Here is a 21,840-nt window from a genome sequence, read left to right as displayed (position 1 = left end):
ATTTAATACGTACGTAGGGCAGTAATTCATTGGGAGCCATCCCGGAGACGATGATGAGATATCTGATGATGACCTTGAGGTTGTTCGGCCAGCAGGCGCACAGCGTCGACCACAGCTCCTCAATCTCTTTAGGATGATTGTCAGAGAACTGAACCGCAAAAATATTACATATAAATCATGCAAACAATCTTCTATAGAATTAATTGTCATACAAGACTAAACCTCACGAGCAATATCTCTGCGGTGGACGAGCACAAACGAGACGTGACATCACACAGTTTGAAACATTAAAATAAATCTGTGGTCGCCTCCGATTGAAAATATATGATGAAAAATACGCGTATGAAGAATAAAGGTACACACTGAACAGCTTCCACCACATCAAACGACAACGGACAGATGGTGACGTTAAAATGAGTAGAAGCTGTATGGTAACTGGTTACATTAGGTTTTTTACTGAGTTTTTGTAACCTATTATAGTACTAATGCTCACCTATTAAGTGGTATATATATACATATACATAAACAAGTTTTATTAGGCAAATCAATTATTACTAATTAATTTTATGACAGTAAAGAATATATAAAACACAGGTAAAATATTTTATTTGAAAAAAACTCACGCGTAACAGTTCTCAAATCCTTCAGAGCGTGATACTGTTATGAGTTTGTCTTAGTAAAAAAAATATTCGCTTACTAGGTATTATCAGTTTTAATTTATATTCGGTAATTAATGGCTTTTGAAAAATGTTTCCATTAGTGTTTGATATATATATAATATAACCAGCGGGATATATCAAGACTAGTACTGTATCGAAAGCAGGCTATAATATAATTCGTGTATTGTAAACAAAAACAACTATCGCGTTGTTATTCCATGTATGCATAGTGTATACATTCAAAGGATATCCGTGTGTATTTAGTTGTAGCAAGTTTTGTATTTTAATAATGAAAATATTTGGTGTCCGGTGCAATCGGAACTCAGCTCCGATAACAGCGTCTGTACGAGACGTTTCAACTTATGGTGGAAATCGAAAAATCATTTTTCATCAGTTTTATTTTTAATTACTTATCAAACAAAATTTCGTTTTTATTCATTATAATTAATGATTACGTTTTTTTATTTTTTGGAAAACAATAAGAGGCTTTATTGAGAAGTAACTTTATCGTGTTCAAGACGCGAATGGTGTCGAGCACAAAAGGTTTTTCAAAACCTGTGTTACAGAGGCGTGAAGTCTTATAACAGAAATACTGTCGAAATAGTTAAGGGACTTTTCACTTCGCTTGTGTAACTTTTAAAAGTGATTTCATCCAAATCCCTTCTACAATATAATGAAATACCGGGGTTCGAAAAGCAAACATCACATATATTATTGAAAAATTACCTTTAAACGATAAAGGAATATTTTTTTTGTAGGATAACAAAATTGCATAAGGCTCCAGTAACTATAGGTTTAACTATACGTTATGTAAGTACCAATCCTCACGCCTCCCCCTAGTCAGATATTTCGCCGAACAGTGCACGTAATTTAAACTGATGGGTTTTAACGGACACGCCGTTCACGTGCCCGGAAAATATTTAATCTGCACTTTATAGAATGAATTGAAAAATGACATGTGACAATTGCTGGGTATTTCCATTGAAGGGGGACATGGAGAATAACTCAATAACTCTTATACGACATATAGAAAACTGTTTAGGTATATTGAAACATAACATATTAACAAGAAAATATATTCGATTTATATTACTAATAATATCATATAGTTTTTATCCGAGCGTATACAACGGAGTGAATGCGAATGTGATTAGGGTGAACGTATAACTAATTTTATAAACATCCATTGAGTCGGGAGCAGTTCTCTAAACTCGACTCTATTAAGCATGTTCCGCTGGAAATGCATTTCCCTCATAATGATATTACGCCCTCGATATCACATCTTGAAAACATATTCATACGGCTTCATGAAACGTACCAATTAGTCTTTCATGATGCGCACAATGGACGATAGCGAACAGGATTAATTCAGTTACATGAAGGAAAAATCGTCGCGACAGTGATTTTCACATCTTTTGTAAGCAATCTTATACATCAATTTGTTTTGTTAGCATCCCTTTATGATTCATCGATCTATTAAACTACGTGCATAATACGAACTATACATATATATACATATGTATATATTCTAAAATTGAAAGCAATCTATAATGTCTGTGGTCTCAAAGTCGTTCGCGTATATTATCTCATCCCGGTCCGTATAATCGATGTATAATAATATGTTTTAATTATTATCGTATGAAATCCCTATACGCGAACTGATTAAAATTTAACATGTAATCAAAAGGGGGTATTCAATGCTACCGGAGCGTGCGGGTACAGTGACTGGGGTCAGTGTCGTCCGCGATCCTCAAAGGCAATGTAAGCATGACGAATTCAACCCGTTCGTATTGCAATACCAGACAGACAGATTTAATACACTGTGCACCCTCCCCTTTAACATACTTATCGATATCGGATTAAGCCTTTGATGTTTTTACGTATTGCTCGAGAGTTATTACTTGTTAAAAACAAATCATTGTTTAAGAAGCTTAAAACATACAGATACGTTTCGAAAGAAAAATTATGTTAAATTAGTTTATTTCACACTTGAATTACCAGTAGATTTGAAATTATCTCAGAAGTCACGTGACTCCAACAGGTGTATGTGTGTCGTGTGCCTTACAATACTTATACCTACAACCTGCTAAAATACAATGGAATACTGAGAGCTTTCGTCTCATATTTCCAAATAAATAATTTTCATTTATGTCACGAACTTATAAAAGATTATTTAACTATCAAATGAATTGAACGGCTCGGACGAGCGAAATACATTTCAGAGATTCCTTCAAGACGCGAGGTTGTAGTCACTTCAATGATACTGTCGTATTAACGAACGTGCATAGTTAAACAGACGATCGGTCTTAAATCACGATTCGTTTACTGTGATTCACTATAACTTAACTGGGACTGTAACTGAATTATGTTATACTTTACTATTATGTTAAAATAATCTTTTTATATGAATTCAAGTATTTACTGAATTGAAAGCTAACTGAAGGATAAATGTTTTGGTAGAGCGCGTCGTATCTAACGCTACTTATGTTTACGTGTTTACGTGCACTGTTGATTAAACAGACACACACACACACTTATATATATATATATATATATATATATTCAACTCTTCTTCCTGTGCAGCTGACGTTTCCATTACAGGTAAGTAATCGAAAAGTCAGCTTCAAAATCAAAAACTTCATACGAAATAGTATCATTCAATATATTACGGGCTCTCAAATTCTTGAAAATAAAAATATCTATGGACTAACTAACGTCAGGATATTCTATATGCTTGTGAAAATATAAATCTATAAGACAATTTTGTTTGACAGAAATGACTTTAACTCATGCATAAGGCACAGTTCAGACAAAACTAATGTGCCCGTATTACTAATCTGTTGTGAAGATTTCGAACCAATTAAAATATTGCATAGCTTTTTTTTTTTCAACTATAGTATATTTTTTTTTATATAACTTGAAATAAAAAACTTCCGGCTACAATTATGACTTGAGGTTAGTATAATTCGGATGCTAAGAAACTAGATTTTCAAGAACTTCCTTAATTTTAAGAATATCTCATCCGCAGATTGTGAGTCTGTAACTAACTTTATAAATTATTCAAATATCCTGTCCCTGGAAGCCTTTTCTATTAGAAAATAATATATATATATATATTATTAAGAATACAGAGTTATATTTTTTAAAGATTAGAGTTAGCTACGTGTCAATTTGTTTAAGAATAACTTATGTAGGAAATTCCCATCGAAATATTTTCCTTCATAAAATCCAACCGATGTCTTGGTTGTTGTGTTAGATAATATTTTGAAATTAATTTAGTATTAATGTTATTTAAAACTATATATAGAAGGAAATATAAGATCAGGAGTGAAAGAATGGTTGGATTTTGGTTAAAAAAGAACCGCAGTTCCTTCTTGTCATCTACAAAATTAATAAAGTTTTAATGAAAATCTATTTACCTTGACTGTTATGTAGAAGAGATTGTTGAGTACCATCTCCGTAGCCTCCACCGAACCGAGGCCTTCGCGTCGCCCAGAACGACCGGCCTCCGACGCATAATACTAAACACATATTAATCGAAATTAAATCACAAACATCATCTCAACTATACTCAGTTAAATTCAACAAGTAGTTAAGCTACAGCCTCGTTAACATTTGTTTCAGCTCAAGTAACATAGTTTTGTTATTAAATCTCGCATACGTTCTACTAAACTAGTTACCTTTAATTAATGTCTAACCTGAATTCATTCGGATACAAAGTACCTTTGTCAGCTACTTTGTTATAATCGGATCTTCCATGTGCATTGTATTGTAAAGTTTCGCTATGTGGCGTAACGTTTAAGGATACGGCACATCGGAATGATACGGTTACAGACAGACGGAAAGTCGCGGGACTGTTGTCACATAAGAACTTAAGATGTACTCACGGGACTTTATAATTAAATACAACATTGGCTTTGGCTTGTTAGTTGAGGAGCTTTGTTTAAGCTTACTCGCTACTCAACTGCTGTTCAACTGACTGTATATATAGACATATCATTATGTATGTATGTGTGTGTGTACCTGGATGTATGAGAGCGGGTTCGCCGGTGGCACGTTGGGATCCACCAGCTCTATATTCACAAGCCACGGCAGAAGGTATTGCAGGAGCAATTGCCGTACCTCGGTACGGGCTGTTTGGAACCGCGCCGTTATCTCTAGGATGAGTCCAAACGGCAGTTATTAAACGACTTTCAGTCCAAACTAAATAACATTTTATATAAACGCAATATACTTTTCATTCCTTCAATATTCACTGTCGATTGTAAAACGATACAATAATTGATTATACATTTAGCGATGCATTGAACAAACGCCAGAACATCTCCGTGCATAATAAGTTTGTCGTCGTACAACCAGTCTCAGAACTCTTGAACAAATAATCTATCAATCTAAGATTCGTTTCACAAAAAACTAATTTAGTTTTTATATTTAATACGTACCTACAGCATAAATAAAGTTCCTCATCAATTGAAACATTTTTAAAGTAATCCGTCATAAGGTTTTTTTTTTTTATTGAAAAGGATATATTAGTATTGTTAAAAGTATAGATTATTTGTATAATAACAATCAAGCTGCCCTGCACTTGATGTCATGTAACAAATTTTTATTGATAAATACAAATATTTTTTTCTATTTTACATTTAAATTTCAATTCTACAAGATACTTTTTATGAGTTATTTTTATGATATCGTTATAATCGTATTTATATATATATATATGTAGTTACCTTTAATACCTAAACAGTAATGTTTAAAGTAAATCACAGTACGAGTTAAATTACAAGTGCGTCAGCGGTTATATTAGAGAGGAAATAATTACACCGAAGTTACAGACGTATGTTCAAATAACATACACACTAAGAGTACAATATATATATATATATGTATATATGTATGTATATATATATATATATATATATATATATATATATATATATATAATTAACAGAATAAAAGATCAACATTTATATTATACGAAATAATTAACGGACACAATGTGTGAGTGTCCGTTGTGTGAAAACGTTTCAAGGAAGTTACCTGGAAGTAGCACATCCCTATAATAACAAGGAGACATCGGAAACAATGTCAATCTGAAGGCACTAATGATTCTATAATAAGAAATTTTATTTTTAATTCGTTGACAACGAGACCGGCGGAGGCTGTATTAAAATACATTTAATATTAAAAAAATATAAAAAGTCCAATCGCAGCTTTATCGAGTCACCGATTCAATATAATGATTCGACGAACACATTGTTTGATTTGATCGCTTACCTGAGAACATCGGCATGGTGAGGTCCGGATGTAGCTGTGACAGCTGCCTGGAGAGGTACAGCTGGGACCTGCAATAGGTGGTGCAGAGGAGCACGTCCAGGGTGCCGCGACCCTTGTCAGAACCTGGACAAAAAAAACCCATTGATATAATGACAAACAAATAGTTCAAAATTAACATATTCTGATATAACGACCTGCCATTTCTAAAGCTCTACCTATTCTTGTCCTCTCAAGTGATACGATTGATACAATTTGTATTATATACTAGAAAAACGTCAATAGAAAAAATAAGAGAGCCTTATAATTATTATCAGTACTATGAATATTTCAATATTATTTTAAAAAATAAATAAATTTTATTCTATGACTCATTAAGTTTCGATTTAATCGATACAAGTACGATTCCCCGATTAGGATACCGACGGCGTAAAATAATACTTTAATATTACATAAATATTATTGATATTATAATATTAATGATAAATAGTTGAATATTAAATAGATTTATAAATTTATTCATAGTTTATATAACGCATGAAAATATTTAATGCACATAATATTCATGTATATGCTGCTACAGTTACGTCTACGAACGCTACGAGGCTACGGCTCTACTAGTTATACTAGGGACGCCGCGCTAATAACTTGTCTCCTGACAAATGTATCGCAGTCTCCGAACTGATCATGAGAAATAATTTAGAACATCGTTATTATAAAGGTAATCAGTGCTTATTTAATAATTAATGATTTAAAAAAAATCTCAACGATATTTAAAAAATATATATATATATTTTGGAAAAATGTATTATTTATTATATGAAATCTGTTTGATATTGATGTACAGTGTTATATTTACGAAGATGATTATATTGTTGAGAAAATAAAAATTATATAGAACAAAGTGAAGCGAGTCTTGAAAATATATATGCGTGTTATGGAGTTGGTATACATATATGCGGCCGTGTGATAGGTGGTTACCGAGGTGTGAGAGTGGGGCTGGTGTGTGAAGAGTACACGCCTCCCCAGAGAGGATGCCTTCGGGCTGGGTCCCAGTTCATATAAATGTGGTTGAAGGGAACAGACAGGGCCAGTCGAGGGACGACACGCGCGGCGGGCGCTTGCCCGCGCCGACACCATGTTTATCAACCGTGACAATTACACATTAGACACTTCGACCGAGCCTCCGAACAACGCTAATCAAACAGATTTCGATATTATGATAGTGCAACTCGTGAACACCGTTTATTTGTATTTTACTCCGATATTAGTAGTGCTCGGTACTATTGGTAATATGCTGTCCTTGTTCGTATTCCACGGGAGTAAATTGCGTCTCCAGTCAACCAGCCAGTACCTATCCACTTTGGCTATCGCGGATAACATATTCCTGCTGCAACTGCTGCCGCCGTGGCTGAGCGCAACCGGCATAACCAGCCTCTTCCACCGCACGGGCTTCTGTCAGTTCATAGTGTACGTGTCGTACGTGTCGTGCTGCCTGAGCGCCTGGCTGGTGGTGGCCTTCACTGTGGAGCGTTTCGTGGCGGTGGTGTATCCTTTGAGACGGAACGCGGTCTGCAGCGTGAACAGGGCCCGCCAGGTGATAGTGCTGCTGAGTATCTCCGCCATCGTCATGAACCTGCCCGTGTTAAAGTTCACCTCACCTAGTAAGGACGACTGCAACATCGACAGGGAGTATCTGGATCACGCCGCCAGATTTAATCTCATCGACACTCTGCTGTCTTTCACCCTGCCGCTGGGTGTCATTATAATAATGAACTCGTGGATCATGGTCGGAGTGTGCCGCCTGGAGAGGGCTCGTCAAGCTCTCATGAAGGAGGAGCAGACCGGCCTCCCCTCCCGCCTCCGTCAGCGCCGCCTGGTTGGCTGTCCTCAATCACAACAGAAAGTCACCCGGATGCTGCTGCTCGTCTCGTCTGTGTTCGTGATTCTGAACCTGCCCGCCTATACCATCCGCATCTTGGCCTACGCTTATGATATCGTGAGTACATTTTTTATATGATATAAAGAAATAAAATTTTCATTTGCGTTGCGAATTTAAAAACCAACTGGTTTATATTGATAGATGTTTTGCTCGACAAAAATAAAAAAAAACAGACTATATTAAGCCGTTATTTGGAACTTAGTAAGAATGAAATCCCGTTTCTTAGAGAATCTTTTAGTCTACCAGTTCCGTCGTATGTGATATTGCGCAGCGATTTTTGTAATTGCGATTTTATTAAGCCATGACATCTATTTATAGCATACAGCTGCAGCGGTAGTGTTTTATTTCTTTGTAATGTAATAAAATCAGCGAAGACTATGCGTCAATTTTTTGACATCAATTCAGTTCTCCAACGTTGGCTTTCAACCGTGCTTTTAATGACGGAGGTAACTTTTCACCGATGTCGCTTTGTATTGAGGATAAAAGTTCAACGCTTTAAAAATATTATACAATGATTCATAATTTTTACATCCAAATAAGTGTATTTTGTAGACCTAATAATATTAATAGTGTTGTGTACATTTTATATTGCCCTCGTAAACCTCTTTTGGAGTGTGAAACGAGCCAGTTAGAAACAACGATATTTATATTTACAAGTCTGATAAGTAAAACTATTAAATAGGTTTGATATACCTATAGATCCCTGTTATAATAACGCCAAAAACGACTATGTGTATTTACTATATGTACAAGCCTTCCGATTAGGGTGCGCTACAACAAGGGCGCGTGTGACGATAAGTCCAACAACTATAAGTTTTCTTTATAGAGCCCGATATAAGCTCGACGTTATCCTTTAAAGTTAAAACAATCAACTCCTAAAAGTCAACATTAGTACGATTTTTTTTTATTAATTCCATCTCCAATATGATATGAAACACGAGTAATAAATCGTTAGCTTTTAACGGATATTATTGACGTTACTGGATAACATGCAAATAAAATTTTACAATATCCTTTGAGTGATTATAATTATTTTAACTGATGTACGAATGAAAAAGTTAAAGCTATTACAAATATGATATTTTTGATAAAAGAATTCATCGCTTTGTCTGTGAGATGGAATTATTTCAATGTTGAATTATTTGGTAATTTAAAAAGATATTATGTATTGATAAGTGGAATGTTTAAAAAGCAACTCGGCCTCACACAGAAGTCCTGGTCGGTGAATAACTTCACGGGAATTCGTTTATAATATTGTATTCATTTCTTGTTAGAACAATATCTATTAAATCTGTTAAAATTAGTACATCCGAAACGCTGATGCTAGACGCGGACATAGCTTGCGAGCTTACTTGCTTGCATATAGTTACCGAAAAGTACTAATATTACTAGAATAATTTAAAATACATAAGTTTTTCACGGATTCGACTGTAATACAATCAGAAGGGCTGGCTTCCAAAGTGTTTCTATAGTAAAAAATTAATTCATCAATATGAAAACGAACGACACTATAAAGATTATTACAATCAGCAAATTTTATTATTAACTGAAAATTAATAGCATCCAGTTTGTGACATAAGAAGAGAGAGACAGATATAATATATATATATATATATATAAACAAAACCAAACAGTGGAACATGGACAAAGTAATCTAATACTGTTGCACTGAGTGTTGAGTCGCTGTAAAGGTAATATCACAGACTTAAAGAATTTCAAGAGGCTTCATGTAAAAGCTGGTCTGTATAAGGTTTAGAGCGTCAGAAGGATTTCAGCCTTGCTAGCATATTTAATATATGCCACGAGAGCGTTTTAAGAGGATCCTACGCAACGGAATCTTTTCAAATAATATGCGAGAACCAAAAAATAAGAGGTCTTCGGTATAAAAGACTAACAATTTCCGATTTGACCGCGCTATACAATCCGCACCGCTCTTATAACTCCCGTGCGGTGTTGGACATACATCAGTAATAATTTACAAACTGAATATAAAGTAATTGGTTTAGAGGTGTAACTTCCGACTCGAGAGCCGCATGCTCCGTATAAGTTTCAAGTGCAACTAAACCATAAATCGCTCCGATATTGCCCTTCGACTCTACTTCTACGATATCATTTAACTCTTATTGAACGCGATACTAACCATTACAAACTCATAAACTTTTAACAAGTTCAACTTGAAATATCTGGTCATTATTACACTTGTAAAGACTATTCAAATTATTGGATCATTGTAATGCTTGGCCAACCGGATGTTTCTGTGTCTGATGTCAGTGTGATAGCTGTACTAGCAAATGAATTTAATTATCATCACGGTAATGTCATGTTAGTTAGATGATTCTGATAACGACAAATATCGGATATTAATACGGAGCATTGTACTGGCGGAGTACAATCGAATTACTTCACATAATCATCAGTGACGGACACATCCACTTCCCGTTACAACGAAATAAACCCCGGACGTGACGCTTGTGTATTGAGTAATTATTTGATCAGAAAGCTTCTCTGTTAATATCGACAATCACAATTATTTTCTTACTGATAATTTATACACAATGTACATTAATTATAAGTCATATTCCTGTTAGATGAGACCCTTGTTTAAATTTATAATTGAGTTAATAGCGTGCCCCTTCTGTCTGTAGAATGCCAATGAGGTGGGTGGCCGTTGGACGGCGCTGCAGCAGCTCTCTGTGATGTTCTTCCACACCAACTTCGGCATCAACTTCCTGCTATATTGTCTCAGTGGCCAAAACTACCGCCGCGCTCTCATCCAGGCCCTTCCCTGGGTCCGCCGCCGGGCCCGCCGAGCCGTCGCCGTACGATTCGCCGCGGATCCGCCGAGGGGCAGTAGCGTCTCAAGTAAGTCTATTCTTCTCCACACTCCATTGTTCTTCACTACATTTCTTCACCGATGTTTGATGTTTATTTATATAAATTTTAATTAATTTCAAACTCCAGGTTGCTTAAGAATTAATTACGTTATTTATATCTGTGTTCATTATGTGCTCAAAGAACTAAAATTCAAAGCAAGCGAATTGTTTGAGGTAACTTTAGTACGCTCAGATATTTTGCTGTTACATTTATTTTTAAAGTCGAGGCGATTTTTTTTTACTGAGAGCATATTTTTCAAAGGATATTTAAATTAAAATATTCAATTCATTGCAACGAAACTTTTTTAAACCCGACTTATTTTCCATATGTATAAAAGAAGGCAGCTTTGGCTATACTATTAAAACTCAAGAACAGCTGTAGCGATTTCGCTGAAAATTGGAGGGGAGCTACCTTATAACTAGAAGATGGACATAGCTTTGCTTTTGATCTCATTCGATCGAAAAAAAACTTAATAAAATCCCAAATTTGCTTATTTACTACCTATAACGCGGAACAGAGTTCCGCCGGTCATCTACACTAAACATTTGCAATTCCGAAACTGACGCAGGTAAAGTCGCGGATTAAAACTAGTATTATTTTTTGAAAGAATTTTTTTTAGTATTATATAAAAAAAAAAAATATATAACATAGCAAAAAAGTAAACGAATTCTCTGGAGGTGGATTTATTGCGGAATGCGACCAAGTTTCGGTAGGAGAAAATTATTTGATCATAAGTTAGTATTTAGTATTCTAACAGACGGATCCGGTGACAACTTACATTTACAAATTAATATCACTAGACCGCAGCAAGTTGTTGGATGCAAAACTTTATGAGATCCGTAGCACCTTAAGACAAGCTTACCGCTTTACAATATCAACGTTTCAGTGAAATGATATTATTTTAAACTTTCAACCAGGATTTAAGAAACATCGATAATGATGTTCTAATCATATCGTTACATAATATGCCGCGTGATAGGAAAATTTTAGATTCCGACTATTCGTGTTTCAATATTGCACTGAAATGTTGTATAGTGAAAAATCTAACGTGTAAGTAATTGTAACGAAACGGGAATGTGATTTCTTTTTTCAATACAGAACATGGTTTTCGTAATAATGTTACGTATTCCCCATTGGTGTGACGCACAGACAGATCAATCAGTTGAAGTGTACGGGTTATTTTTTCATAGTTTACAGGAACGTTTTCGATCAACGCGATGTATCAGGTTTGTTGCTTTACATTGTTACTAAGAGATTATTCAAATTATTCTATTACATTGTACGACTAATTGGTTATAAAGGACGACAATGAAAGCACAAATTCAATCCATGTTAATTTTCTTATAACTAAATCAGGTTATTTAAGTATTATGTCAAAAATTACTCATCTCTTTGAAATATCTGTCGATGCTACCTTTGAAACTATGTTATGGCTTACTTTTGGAATAATCTAATAATTAAAATATCTATAATAAAATTATTTAAACGTTACAGAGAACCAAAACTTTTAACTATCACTGTCATAATAATTGTAATAAACGATACGTTTTAATGACATCAATCTATTATACACTGCCTGACACTTGATCTCGTTGTCACCTGATAATGGTGACATCAGATCGGATTGAGTTAAATAAACAGAATCTCGTGAAAGTTTATTAAAAAAATTAATGAATGGAGCAATTAAAACGGTCCGGGTAACAAACTGGAGATTAGGACGAGTGCAGTTGATAGAGTGAAGCATACAGGGATATCGTTGTGTATTTAGTCAGTGACAACATCAAAAATGTTCAAATTATTTTTCACGTAATAAATTTTAACGAGACTACGTACGTTTAAGCTGTAAACGCTTTTGTTTTTTATTTTTGACCGAGTACAGTATCGAGTTATGATCGGATGCAGTCAGTCTTTTTCGATGAGACAGTAATGTCAAAGCCTTACGTACGTTCATTTTCAGTCTGTTGTTAAGCTAAAGTTAGATTTGCGCGAATTTAGAGAGACACTCGCAGCAGCTATCGCGCTGGTAAGCATAAAGCGATACAAACTTTGTCACAGAAATGTGACATCGCCGACTGTGCGAGGCTACTTTCAGGTGGAAAAAGAGGAGCCACTACGGATGTATGGATTACTTTTTTTTTTTGACAACACAGCATCTGTCGCAGGAATGTGGAAAAATTTCTGGTCCTCTGAACTTATGCATTTCATTTATAAGTTACTATCAAAAGGGCTTCTGTGAAGAGTTAGCGCATGCAGTTTACAGTACAACGGACACTTATAGTGCTTTAAATGTATCACACATATTTAGTCTGAAGTAAATGCGTTTTTATTACATTAAAAAAAAATTGCATTTAAATATAAAACAGACGTAACAGTTTTTGAAGTAACTAAAAGACATTTAATTTTCTTTTAACTTTCTTGACCTGAGAAGTCTATTTGTTTCAAATATTTAAAAAAAATACTGTAATTGGATACGTAGGTATGTCGCCTGACCCGCCTCGTGGACCTCAATTATATGTTTAAATTGTGTTTTTACAATATTTCCCTCTGACCTTGAGCGAGATGCGTCGACGGTGTCAAGTAACACAGATACAATTCTTATAATCATATATTAAAATTTATAGGCGTCTGATTCAACTCGCTAATACCAAGTCCACGATGCCATAACCACTTATACGACGGGTAAATACCGTCTGATTGATGTATGTTAAAAATAAAAATAAAATGTATTACTAATCAGAATTTGTACAAATTATTTGAAACAAGCAATAATATTGCTTTATTGCTATTCCGTTGGCGATAATATACGCGCAACAACATAATGTTACGATCACATTAAATTTTAAAAAAATCTATTCCTAACTTAATCCGCTTACGAAATTTAAGTTTGCGGCATAAGAGCCTGCAGTTTCTAATTTACCTTGAGGGATTTAGCTTAAACCAGCAAAACTTATATTAAAATATATAAAAACTTTCGAAGATCCGCGACTCTACCGAGACTCAAAAAAGTATGCCCGCCGTTATTTAAAGTGTGTATCGATGTCTGTTAATGTATTGGTTTTTATGTTATACGATAAAATATTATATACATATCAACTCCTTTACAAATGAAACTATTTATAAATCAACTAAAACGATGACGTCGTTGGAAATAGAACATATATTCTGTTTCATATCATAACCCTCAATACTAAAATAAGATTTAAAGTTATTCGATATTCCAAGATATAGCCTTGCATGATACATCACGATGGCTTTAAATCGATACGATCTGAATGTGACATTTGTTCGCAGCATCTCACGTGAGCACCGAGGCCACAGTCATCAACATGACCAACCTCAACACTAACCAACAGCGGCAACGCGACTGCATTACACGCTGGAAATTTGACAACACGCGCCAACGACAGGCCATGGCACACGCCCGCTCTCAGGCTGAACGATCGGAACTGGCCTCGGTCACCGTGGAGGGTCGTGCTCAGGACATGGAGCTGAGAACCGTCCACACCATCTGACGCCCCAGAATAATGACGCCCGTGCGGGCACGGCGGTACGTGGAATAAACGCTTTCAGAACTTCGTGTGGCGATGGACACTTCATCGATATTTTGCCCCAAATCTCAAATCTTTAGATGCAGCAACAACTACAATAGGGACAGTGGCGTTATGGAGACATCATGGAGGCTTCTTCACACCGTATTTATATTGAAGCGTCCATCGCTTGCGAACGTTGTTTATTCCACTCAAAGACTTTGCGAAAGCTAAAACAAAATAACAGACAGTGATAACCCAACATGCAGTGACGACCCAGGCTTTAAAATCATTGACGAGACAAATTTTACGAGGGTACGTTATGTGGACTACGACATCCGATGTGAGCGTTAAAGAATTAAAGGTTTAAGACCAGTTTACTCAGTGGATAAATATCGGGATATTGTACGGCGAAAACGGTTTAACATAACGTATCCAACAAACTGACACAGCGTCACATATTATTAATTAAGCGTAATCTTAAGCATAGTCGGGTGTAACTCTATAGTTATTAATGTAGTTCGTAAATACTATCATCCATCGACACATCTTGGACGTCATATTTTAAAAACGAAATCACAGTACAAACATTGAAAATAAATTGCAGATTTATATTTATATAGACATATACCTATTAGAAACATATTGGAACAATACAAAATCAGCCAAAGGCTTTATATTCGCGCTTTAACGACACATTTGGTACAAAATATAATAAAAATATATATTACACATACATATATTTTCTATAAAAAGTATTAAAAAACTGTATCGTATCGTATATAAAGGAATTCATATAAATATATATACATACATGTATATTTTTGATAAACTTTGTCAAATCTAACAGATGCATATATTTTTAAAATACCATTTATCACGCAGATGTTTAATTATGACTTATATATGTATCGTTCACATCGTAACATATTCAATGAGGTGAGGGAAGATATATTCTTATAATATATATATATCGAGATGTTTACAAAAACGAAAACATCAACCATAGGGACCGATTGGCTTAAAATCAATATTGTGACAAAATTTTATAAAATATAATATATAATACATTATTGGCATGTTCTTTGATAACGAAACCCCCAAAATTTACAAATCCGTAAACGGAATCCGTACAAATTAAATTGTGTTTATGGAAAGTATGTCGTAATGTTAACAATAGTGATGTGTTAAATTAAGTGAAGTTTACACGGACCTGAGTGTACTTGGAATGAATCACAACGCTTTATTACTAGTGATACGATCTGGAGTGCAGATGTATCTATATAATAATTGTATGAACATATTTATACTAAGATTATTACTGTATAATCCATTTTTGTTTCTACAAAACATCAAACTCATCACGACGATATCATTTTAGGGTCTAGTCGCTGTTATTGTAATAAATTAGGGTGTGTTAAGTTAGTGATACAATGAAAGGAATATAAAAATATACGTAAGTATATAAAAAAAAAGAAAAAAAATTATGGTAAAATGACGCAACAAAAAAATACAGAAAAAAAAAATAAAAAAAAATCGTAATTTTATAGGTAAATGAAAAAAACAAAAAAAAGATAAAATTTACAGAATATTCAGCATGTTCTTAGAAAAATATGCTGCTAAAAAAAAACAAAAAATTAAAATAAAAAAAGAAGAAAGAATAAAATAAAATGAATGTTGAATATAGAGGAGGATGTTCAACATATAAAAAAAATAAGATTTAAATTAAAAAATATATATATATAATTACAACAAAAACGAACCTTGAGTACCCTCAATGAGCGGTTGTTCAACAAAAACAGATAAAAAAGATTTAAAAACAAAAAAAGCAAAAAAAAAGTTAAAAAAAAATAAAAAAATAAAAATAGCAGTAGAATAAAATGTAGAGGAAATTTAGCGTAAAATAAATATAAAAGCACAAAAAAATCAATAAAACTAAAACGAACCTTGAGTACCCTCAATGAGCGGTTGTTCAACAAAAACAGATAAAAAGATTAAATTAAAAAAAAAACTTAAAATATATAAAAAAAAAATAAAAAAAAATGTAGAGAACATTTAGCATGGAGATAATAAAATAAAAAAAATATTAAAAAAAGTAAAAAAGATTAAAATTAAAAAAAATATATATATAATTACAACAAAAACGAACCTTGAGTACCGTCTGAGCGGTTGTTCAACAAAAACAGATAAAAAGATTAAATTAAAAAAAAACTTAAAATATATAAAAAAAAATAAAAAAAATGTAGAAACATTTAGCATGGAGATATAAAATATAAAAATATTAAAAAAAAAGTAAAAAAGATTAAAATTAAAAAAAATATATATATAATTACAACTAAAACGAACCTTGAGTACCGTCTGAGCGGTTGTTCAACAAAAACAGATAAAAAGATTAAATTAAAAAAAAAACTTAAAATATATAAAAAAAAAATAAAAAAAAATGTAGAGAACATTTAGCATGGAGATAATAAAATATAAAAAATATTAAAAAAAAGTAAAAAAGATTAAAATTAAAAAAAATATATATATAATTACAACAAAAACGAACCTTGAGTACCGTCTGAGCGGTTGTTCAACAAAAACAGATAAAGATTAAATTAAAAAAAAACTTAAAATATATAAAAAAAAATAAAAAAATGTAGAGAACATTTAGCATGGAGATAATAAAATATAAAAAATATTAAAAAAAGTAAAAAAGATTAAAATTAAAAAAAATATATATATAATTACAACAAAAACGAACCTTGAGTACCGTCTGAGCGGTTGTTCAACAAAAACAGATAAAAAGATAAAATAAAAAAAAATACTTAAAATATATAAAAAAAAAAAAAAAAAAATGTAGAGAACATTTAGCATGGAGATAATAAAATATAAAAAATATTAAAAAAAAGTAAAAAAGATTAAAATTAAAAAAAATATATATATAATTACAACTAAAACGAACCTTGAGTACCGTCTGAGCGGTTGTTCAACAAAAAAATATATAAAAGATAAAAATTAAAAAAAAAAAAATTAGTTATATATTAGCTTAACTATGTGTTATAACTTAAGGTTTTAAATTATATAAATTAAGTGATATATTCCATATTATTAAACGTATTTTAAGGCTACTGCGATTATAAATTTTCAGTATATATATATATAATTTAATTTAAATTATTCTTCCGTCTTCAACTTGGTCGGGCAGATGGGAAACATCTACGGTGAAGCCAGAAACGTTCAACAACAGACAGCTCCGGGTTATTCATATATAGTCATAATGCTATCTTTTTTTTAAGATTATTGTATTTTTGCTTAGTTTTAAACGTATTATATACGTATGTTATGTTGCTTCTGCGTAATGTACTTTACTAGGATGTAGTTTTATGTATAAGAGGTAAAAGCGTGCAGAATTCTAAATATCTAGTAAAATTCCCTCAATCTATAGTCATATAGTGAATACATTTATCCAAACTTGATATATCCTGTCAGGACTATGAGAAATTGTAGACATTTCCATAAAAAATTAATGTATTGTAATTTAATGACGTACGTACTAAGCGTAGATAGATTTGTTTGACGTAGATGATAGCGTTAAAGCCTTCGCGGACTGTGAGCTTCGCGCAACGTCAGTACCGATCAAAGAACGGACTAGACCTAAGCTGTAACAAGTTCACAGTCCGCGGTTATTATAATATATAATTAATATTTTAATTAAAATCTATTTACATATTCAACACACGGTACACTTAAACGTCGGGAATCGTCGCAACCGGAAGTTAATTAACAGTATTTTAGATGTAATAAATAGATATAAATGTTAGGTAATCCGCGATCGCTTAATCTAAAGAATATTATTGTACTTGCGTTCACAATGTGATCTAGAGATTGAGCGGTTGCTGTGAACATATGCGAACGAGCCCTTCGGATATGTTTACAGCCAGCACGATAAGTAAGATAAGATTAATTGATATAAGAAAAAAAAAAATATAATATAAAGTATAGAAAAACGTAATCACTAATACAGTATACTATATAATATTATAGTTAATATTTAAGGTAGTTTACATTGATATTAGATTCTTTATAAAAGGATTAAATGATGGAATTTTCTAAAGGATCTAATATGTCTTTGATAAGGGATTTGTTAGGGAACGCTTTTAGGCTGGGCTATTGTAACGCCCGATCGAAGCTTCGTAGTTATCGCAAATTAATATTAAGTATATTATAGTTTCGGCTGGATTTTTATTCTTTAATTCCGATCTATCCAGACGGCGACGAAACAGCGCGGGGATAGAACGGAGCAGAATAAACAATCCTCCGAATGTTTGAGTAAAATCTTATTGTAAAGTAGAGGTTTAACAAATCTCAATGTCTGTAGTTGGAAATGTAAGCATAGCTACGTGATAGGATACGACTCACAAGCAGCGCTTGGATGAACCGCTTTAAAACTTAATGTGATCGGCTTTGGAAATGTGAAAGGGTTAATAAATATAATATGATGATTATGTATAATATTTACAAGAGAGTTTTTCGTATATATTTATATAAATAAAATTAAAAATTTAATCTTGATGATAATTTAAACAATACTGTGGGATATTATAAGGTGCTCGGTGATACGGGCTAGTTGTGTGTGTGAGATTTATATAAAATATTCATCTCTACAAATATTTGAGGCTGCCCGTTCACAGTAGAGATATACATAAATTAAATGTTGTAAGGAAAATATATATTTATGGAAACGTGTTATATAGGATAGGAAAACGAATGGGAGTGAGCATTGTCAGGCATCACTTCGACCCCTGACGAATGTAGTCTTGAAAATTTATTAACATCGCATAATGTATTGTAAACCAGCTTCACAGCGTGCAGGACTATTGGAAATAAAAATATCCCATCTCCGTAATACGACCATGAGGACTGGATTGTTTTAAAGTGGCGTTCATGCTGGAGTATATGGTACGCAACAGGTCTCGATGCTTGTAAAATTCAGAATTGAAATTGATTAAATATCATACTTTCTGCAAAATTTGTGTATTATTTTAATTTAAAACAACATAATCCTATTGTTTACAGCTCATGAATTGTCACTAAATTTGATACGATACAAGTCTTCACTTAATAGTAATGTTACAATCGACCTGGGTTCAATCGATCCATCCTTGTTTCTGTATGTGCCGATCCACTTCGTTATGCCTTTTACGGTTTTTGCAACCAGTTAGTTGCGACTTTTATAACTTTTGAATCATTTATAATACAGCTGACCGAGCAGTAAATCAATTATCCCCAGAGTGAGGGTGAGAGATCTAGTTAGTGACAACATTAAGCTATGTTATTTTTTTTTTACACAAAGATTTGTATCCTATAAAAAAAATTAAATATAATAAAACCGAACGTTCAGTCCACGTAACATTACACAAGGCTTCCAAATTATCGAAATGATCAACCTTATAATATTTGTTTTTAAACGAAAACAATGAAAATATGCTAATGGGATAGAAAAAAATTCTAATAAGATGTTAGTGGTCGAAACGGTTTTAAAAAAATATACGTGCTGTAACATAGTGTCGGGGCACTTATTTCATATGATAGCTCCTTATTATATCGAGCGTGACGTCGAGGTCGGAGGCCGTAAGGACCATCAATCATTTAATGAGATTTAGTTTGATACAATTACAACGACGACTGGAATCTAATTTTGACACTGCGCTCGGCCTCCTCTTACAACCCGATTTATAACCGACGATAGAATATCGTATAAAAAATACAACACCCTATATAATGATAAAATAAAATCGACTCGACCGACACAGCAGAGAAAACTATTTTGCGTGCAATTGGAGTTATAGAGAAGTGCGAGCACACAGCGTATGTTAGAATTCACAAATTTTTAATTACAGAGAGCAACCCGAAAGAGTTAACTGGCGTAACTTTTAGGATAGCTTTTTTTTTCGATTGATTTATATTGAACCAGACTGAATAGCCGAAATGAAAGCCGGCTTAGATAAAAATAACACTCGTTACACACGATCATTATGCAATGTATATGGCAGTAAATAAAAATACCATTAGATTGACGTGCGATAAAAAGGCTTTAATCTGTTATATATACAGCATTATTTGTTTAAGAAAACTAACAATGGTGACACTGAAATACATTACATCTGAAATAAATATATGTCAACACCGACACACACAATCGGGACAGTCATGTTATCGAAGGACAGGAATTATTTAATTCTTTATAAATAAGAAATATATACATACATTTACTAGAAATTATTCTACACATAATTTTTCCCTACCGTGCTGTGAGACGAACTGTACTATTAATTACCAAACAAAGTCATCGCAAGTGTACAGTATTCTAACAAAAACATACACAGTATTAATAGAATAGAGAACCAGCAGCCGATAACTTATCTATTGTTATTTTGTATGGGAACGAACTAAAAAAACTATTCCAATTAGCGGATCTGTTTGTTCGTCATCGCTCTACTTGTGTATGTGACTCCACACCCACACGATCCCGCTCTCATCGGTTCGTCGTTATAATACCAACACGTTCACTCATCACTTGCACAGATACAATGTTATCTAATTATGATATATTATTAATAGCCTCTTCTTAAAACTTCATTGACTGGCGTTATATAATCTAACATTAAACATGTAAAAATTTAAACATTTCATAGAGTAATGTATATAAATTTATTTTTCTTATAAATTATGAAACAAGAACGTTTTTTTCTATAACACGATCAATTATTTTATATTAACTAGATAGATACAATGATATTTAAAAATATATATTTTATTGTAAAACATTTATACAGTATAATCGATGACATGTGATTTTTCACTTCACAAACATAACGACATTTCACATAACTATGTATATGTAAATATTTTTATAAATAATATGAATATACGACTTCGTGGTAACAAAATTTATAATACACAAGACAACTATTGTATATGAACAATTTTAAAAATTCCCTCACATATATCAGGTGACACAGAAATTCCTGAGACTTAACCATTATCTTATAGACCATTAGTTTATAGATTATAAAATTGGTATAATATAACTATTGGCACGGAAACGTCTCGCCTCACTTAGCATAGTTGACAAAGTTTCAAAATCCACTGAAATCGAGCCTACTATGATTGTACAGCGCTCGAAATGCTCTTGCCGATCGTATATTAAGATTGATTTGTTACTATATTTGGCATATTATGTAATGATAAACGACACTTAACATAGGTTATTTTAATAACACTGGGAGTGACATCTGAGTCTTCCCATGAACAAAATTCACTCACCCATACGCCAGGCTTAACATTAATTGAGGTTGTTACAAAGAAATAAAACACTACCACGCTCTTCTATGAAGACTAGTTATTTACCTATAAAATTACATAGAATTTTACTGATAAATCTTATAAAATAAGTCCATTGATTTAGCTACGAAGGTAGTTATCTCCCACATAGACTTTGATAATACGTCCTTTGGTAATGTTACTCTCTCTGAATAGTCGAGTTAAATGTCAAAGGTCGTATGATTTTATAATTTTATGC

General features: G+C 33.0%; 2 protein-coding genes across 6 annotated transcripts in view; one reads left to right on the top strand and one right to left on the bottom strand.

The window, feature by feature from the left end:
• Window positions 1-21,840, bottom strand: part of LOC116777883 (protein furry) — a 58,426-nt gene that overhangs the window by 19,533 nt on the left and 17,053 nt on the right. For all 5 annotated transcript variants that reach the window (XM_032671661.2, XM_032671663.2, XM_061526613.1 and 2 more), the window contains 4 exons: window positions 5,937-6,059; window positions 4,683-4,816; window positions 4,079-4,180; window positions 14-148 (listed from right to left, as the gene is read on the bottom strand). In XM_032671661.2, coding sequence (XP_032527552.1) covers window positions 14-148; window positions 4,079-4,180; window positions 4,683-4,816; window positions 5,937-6,059 — 494 coding nt within the window. The remainder of the gene's footprint in view (window positions 1-13; window positions 149-4,078; window positions 4,181-4,682; window positions 4,817-5,936; window positions 6,060-21,840) is intronic.
• On the top strand, window positions 6,748-15,872 carry LOC116777886 (somatostatin receptor type 4). Its single transcript, XM_032671668.2, has 3 exons — window positions 6,748-7,932; window positions 10,521-10,737; window positions 14,041-15,872. Exons 1-3 carry the CDS (start codon window positions 7,072-7,074, stop codon window positions 14,259-14,261), a joined length of 1,299 nt encoding a protein of 432 aa, XP_032527559.2. The 5' UTR covers window positions 6,748-7,071; the 3' UTR covers window positions 14,262-15,872.

Source organism: Danaus plexippus, chromosome Z (genome assembly GCF_018135715.1).
Source record: "Danaus plexippus chromosome Z, MEX_DaPlex, whole genome shotgun sequence".
NCBI lineage: Eukaryota > Metazoa > Arthropoda > Insecta > Lepidoptera > Nymphalidae > Danaus > Danaus plexippus.
Note: the sequence above shows the minus strand (reverse complement) of the source record. Positions and strands in the feature narration are given on the sequence as shown.

What these genes read in the sequence shown, in the direction of transcription:
- LOC116777886 (XM_032671668.2), top strand. Translation starts at nt 7,072, where the DNA reads ATGTTTATCAACCGTGACAATTACACATTAGACACTTCGACCGAGCCT. An exon ending in TGGCCTACGCTTATGATATC is followed by an intron (nt 7,933 to 10,520) that starts GTGAGTACATTT and finishes TTCTGTCTGTAG; the next exon opens with AATGCCAATGAGGTGGGTGG. An exon ending in GAGGGGCAGTAGCGTCTCAA is followed by an intron (nt 10,738 to 14,040) that starts GTAAGTCTATTC and finishes ATTTGTTCGCAG; the next exon opens with CATCTCACGTGAGCACCGAG.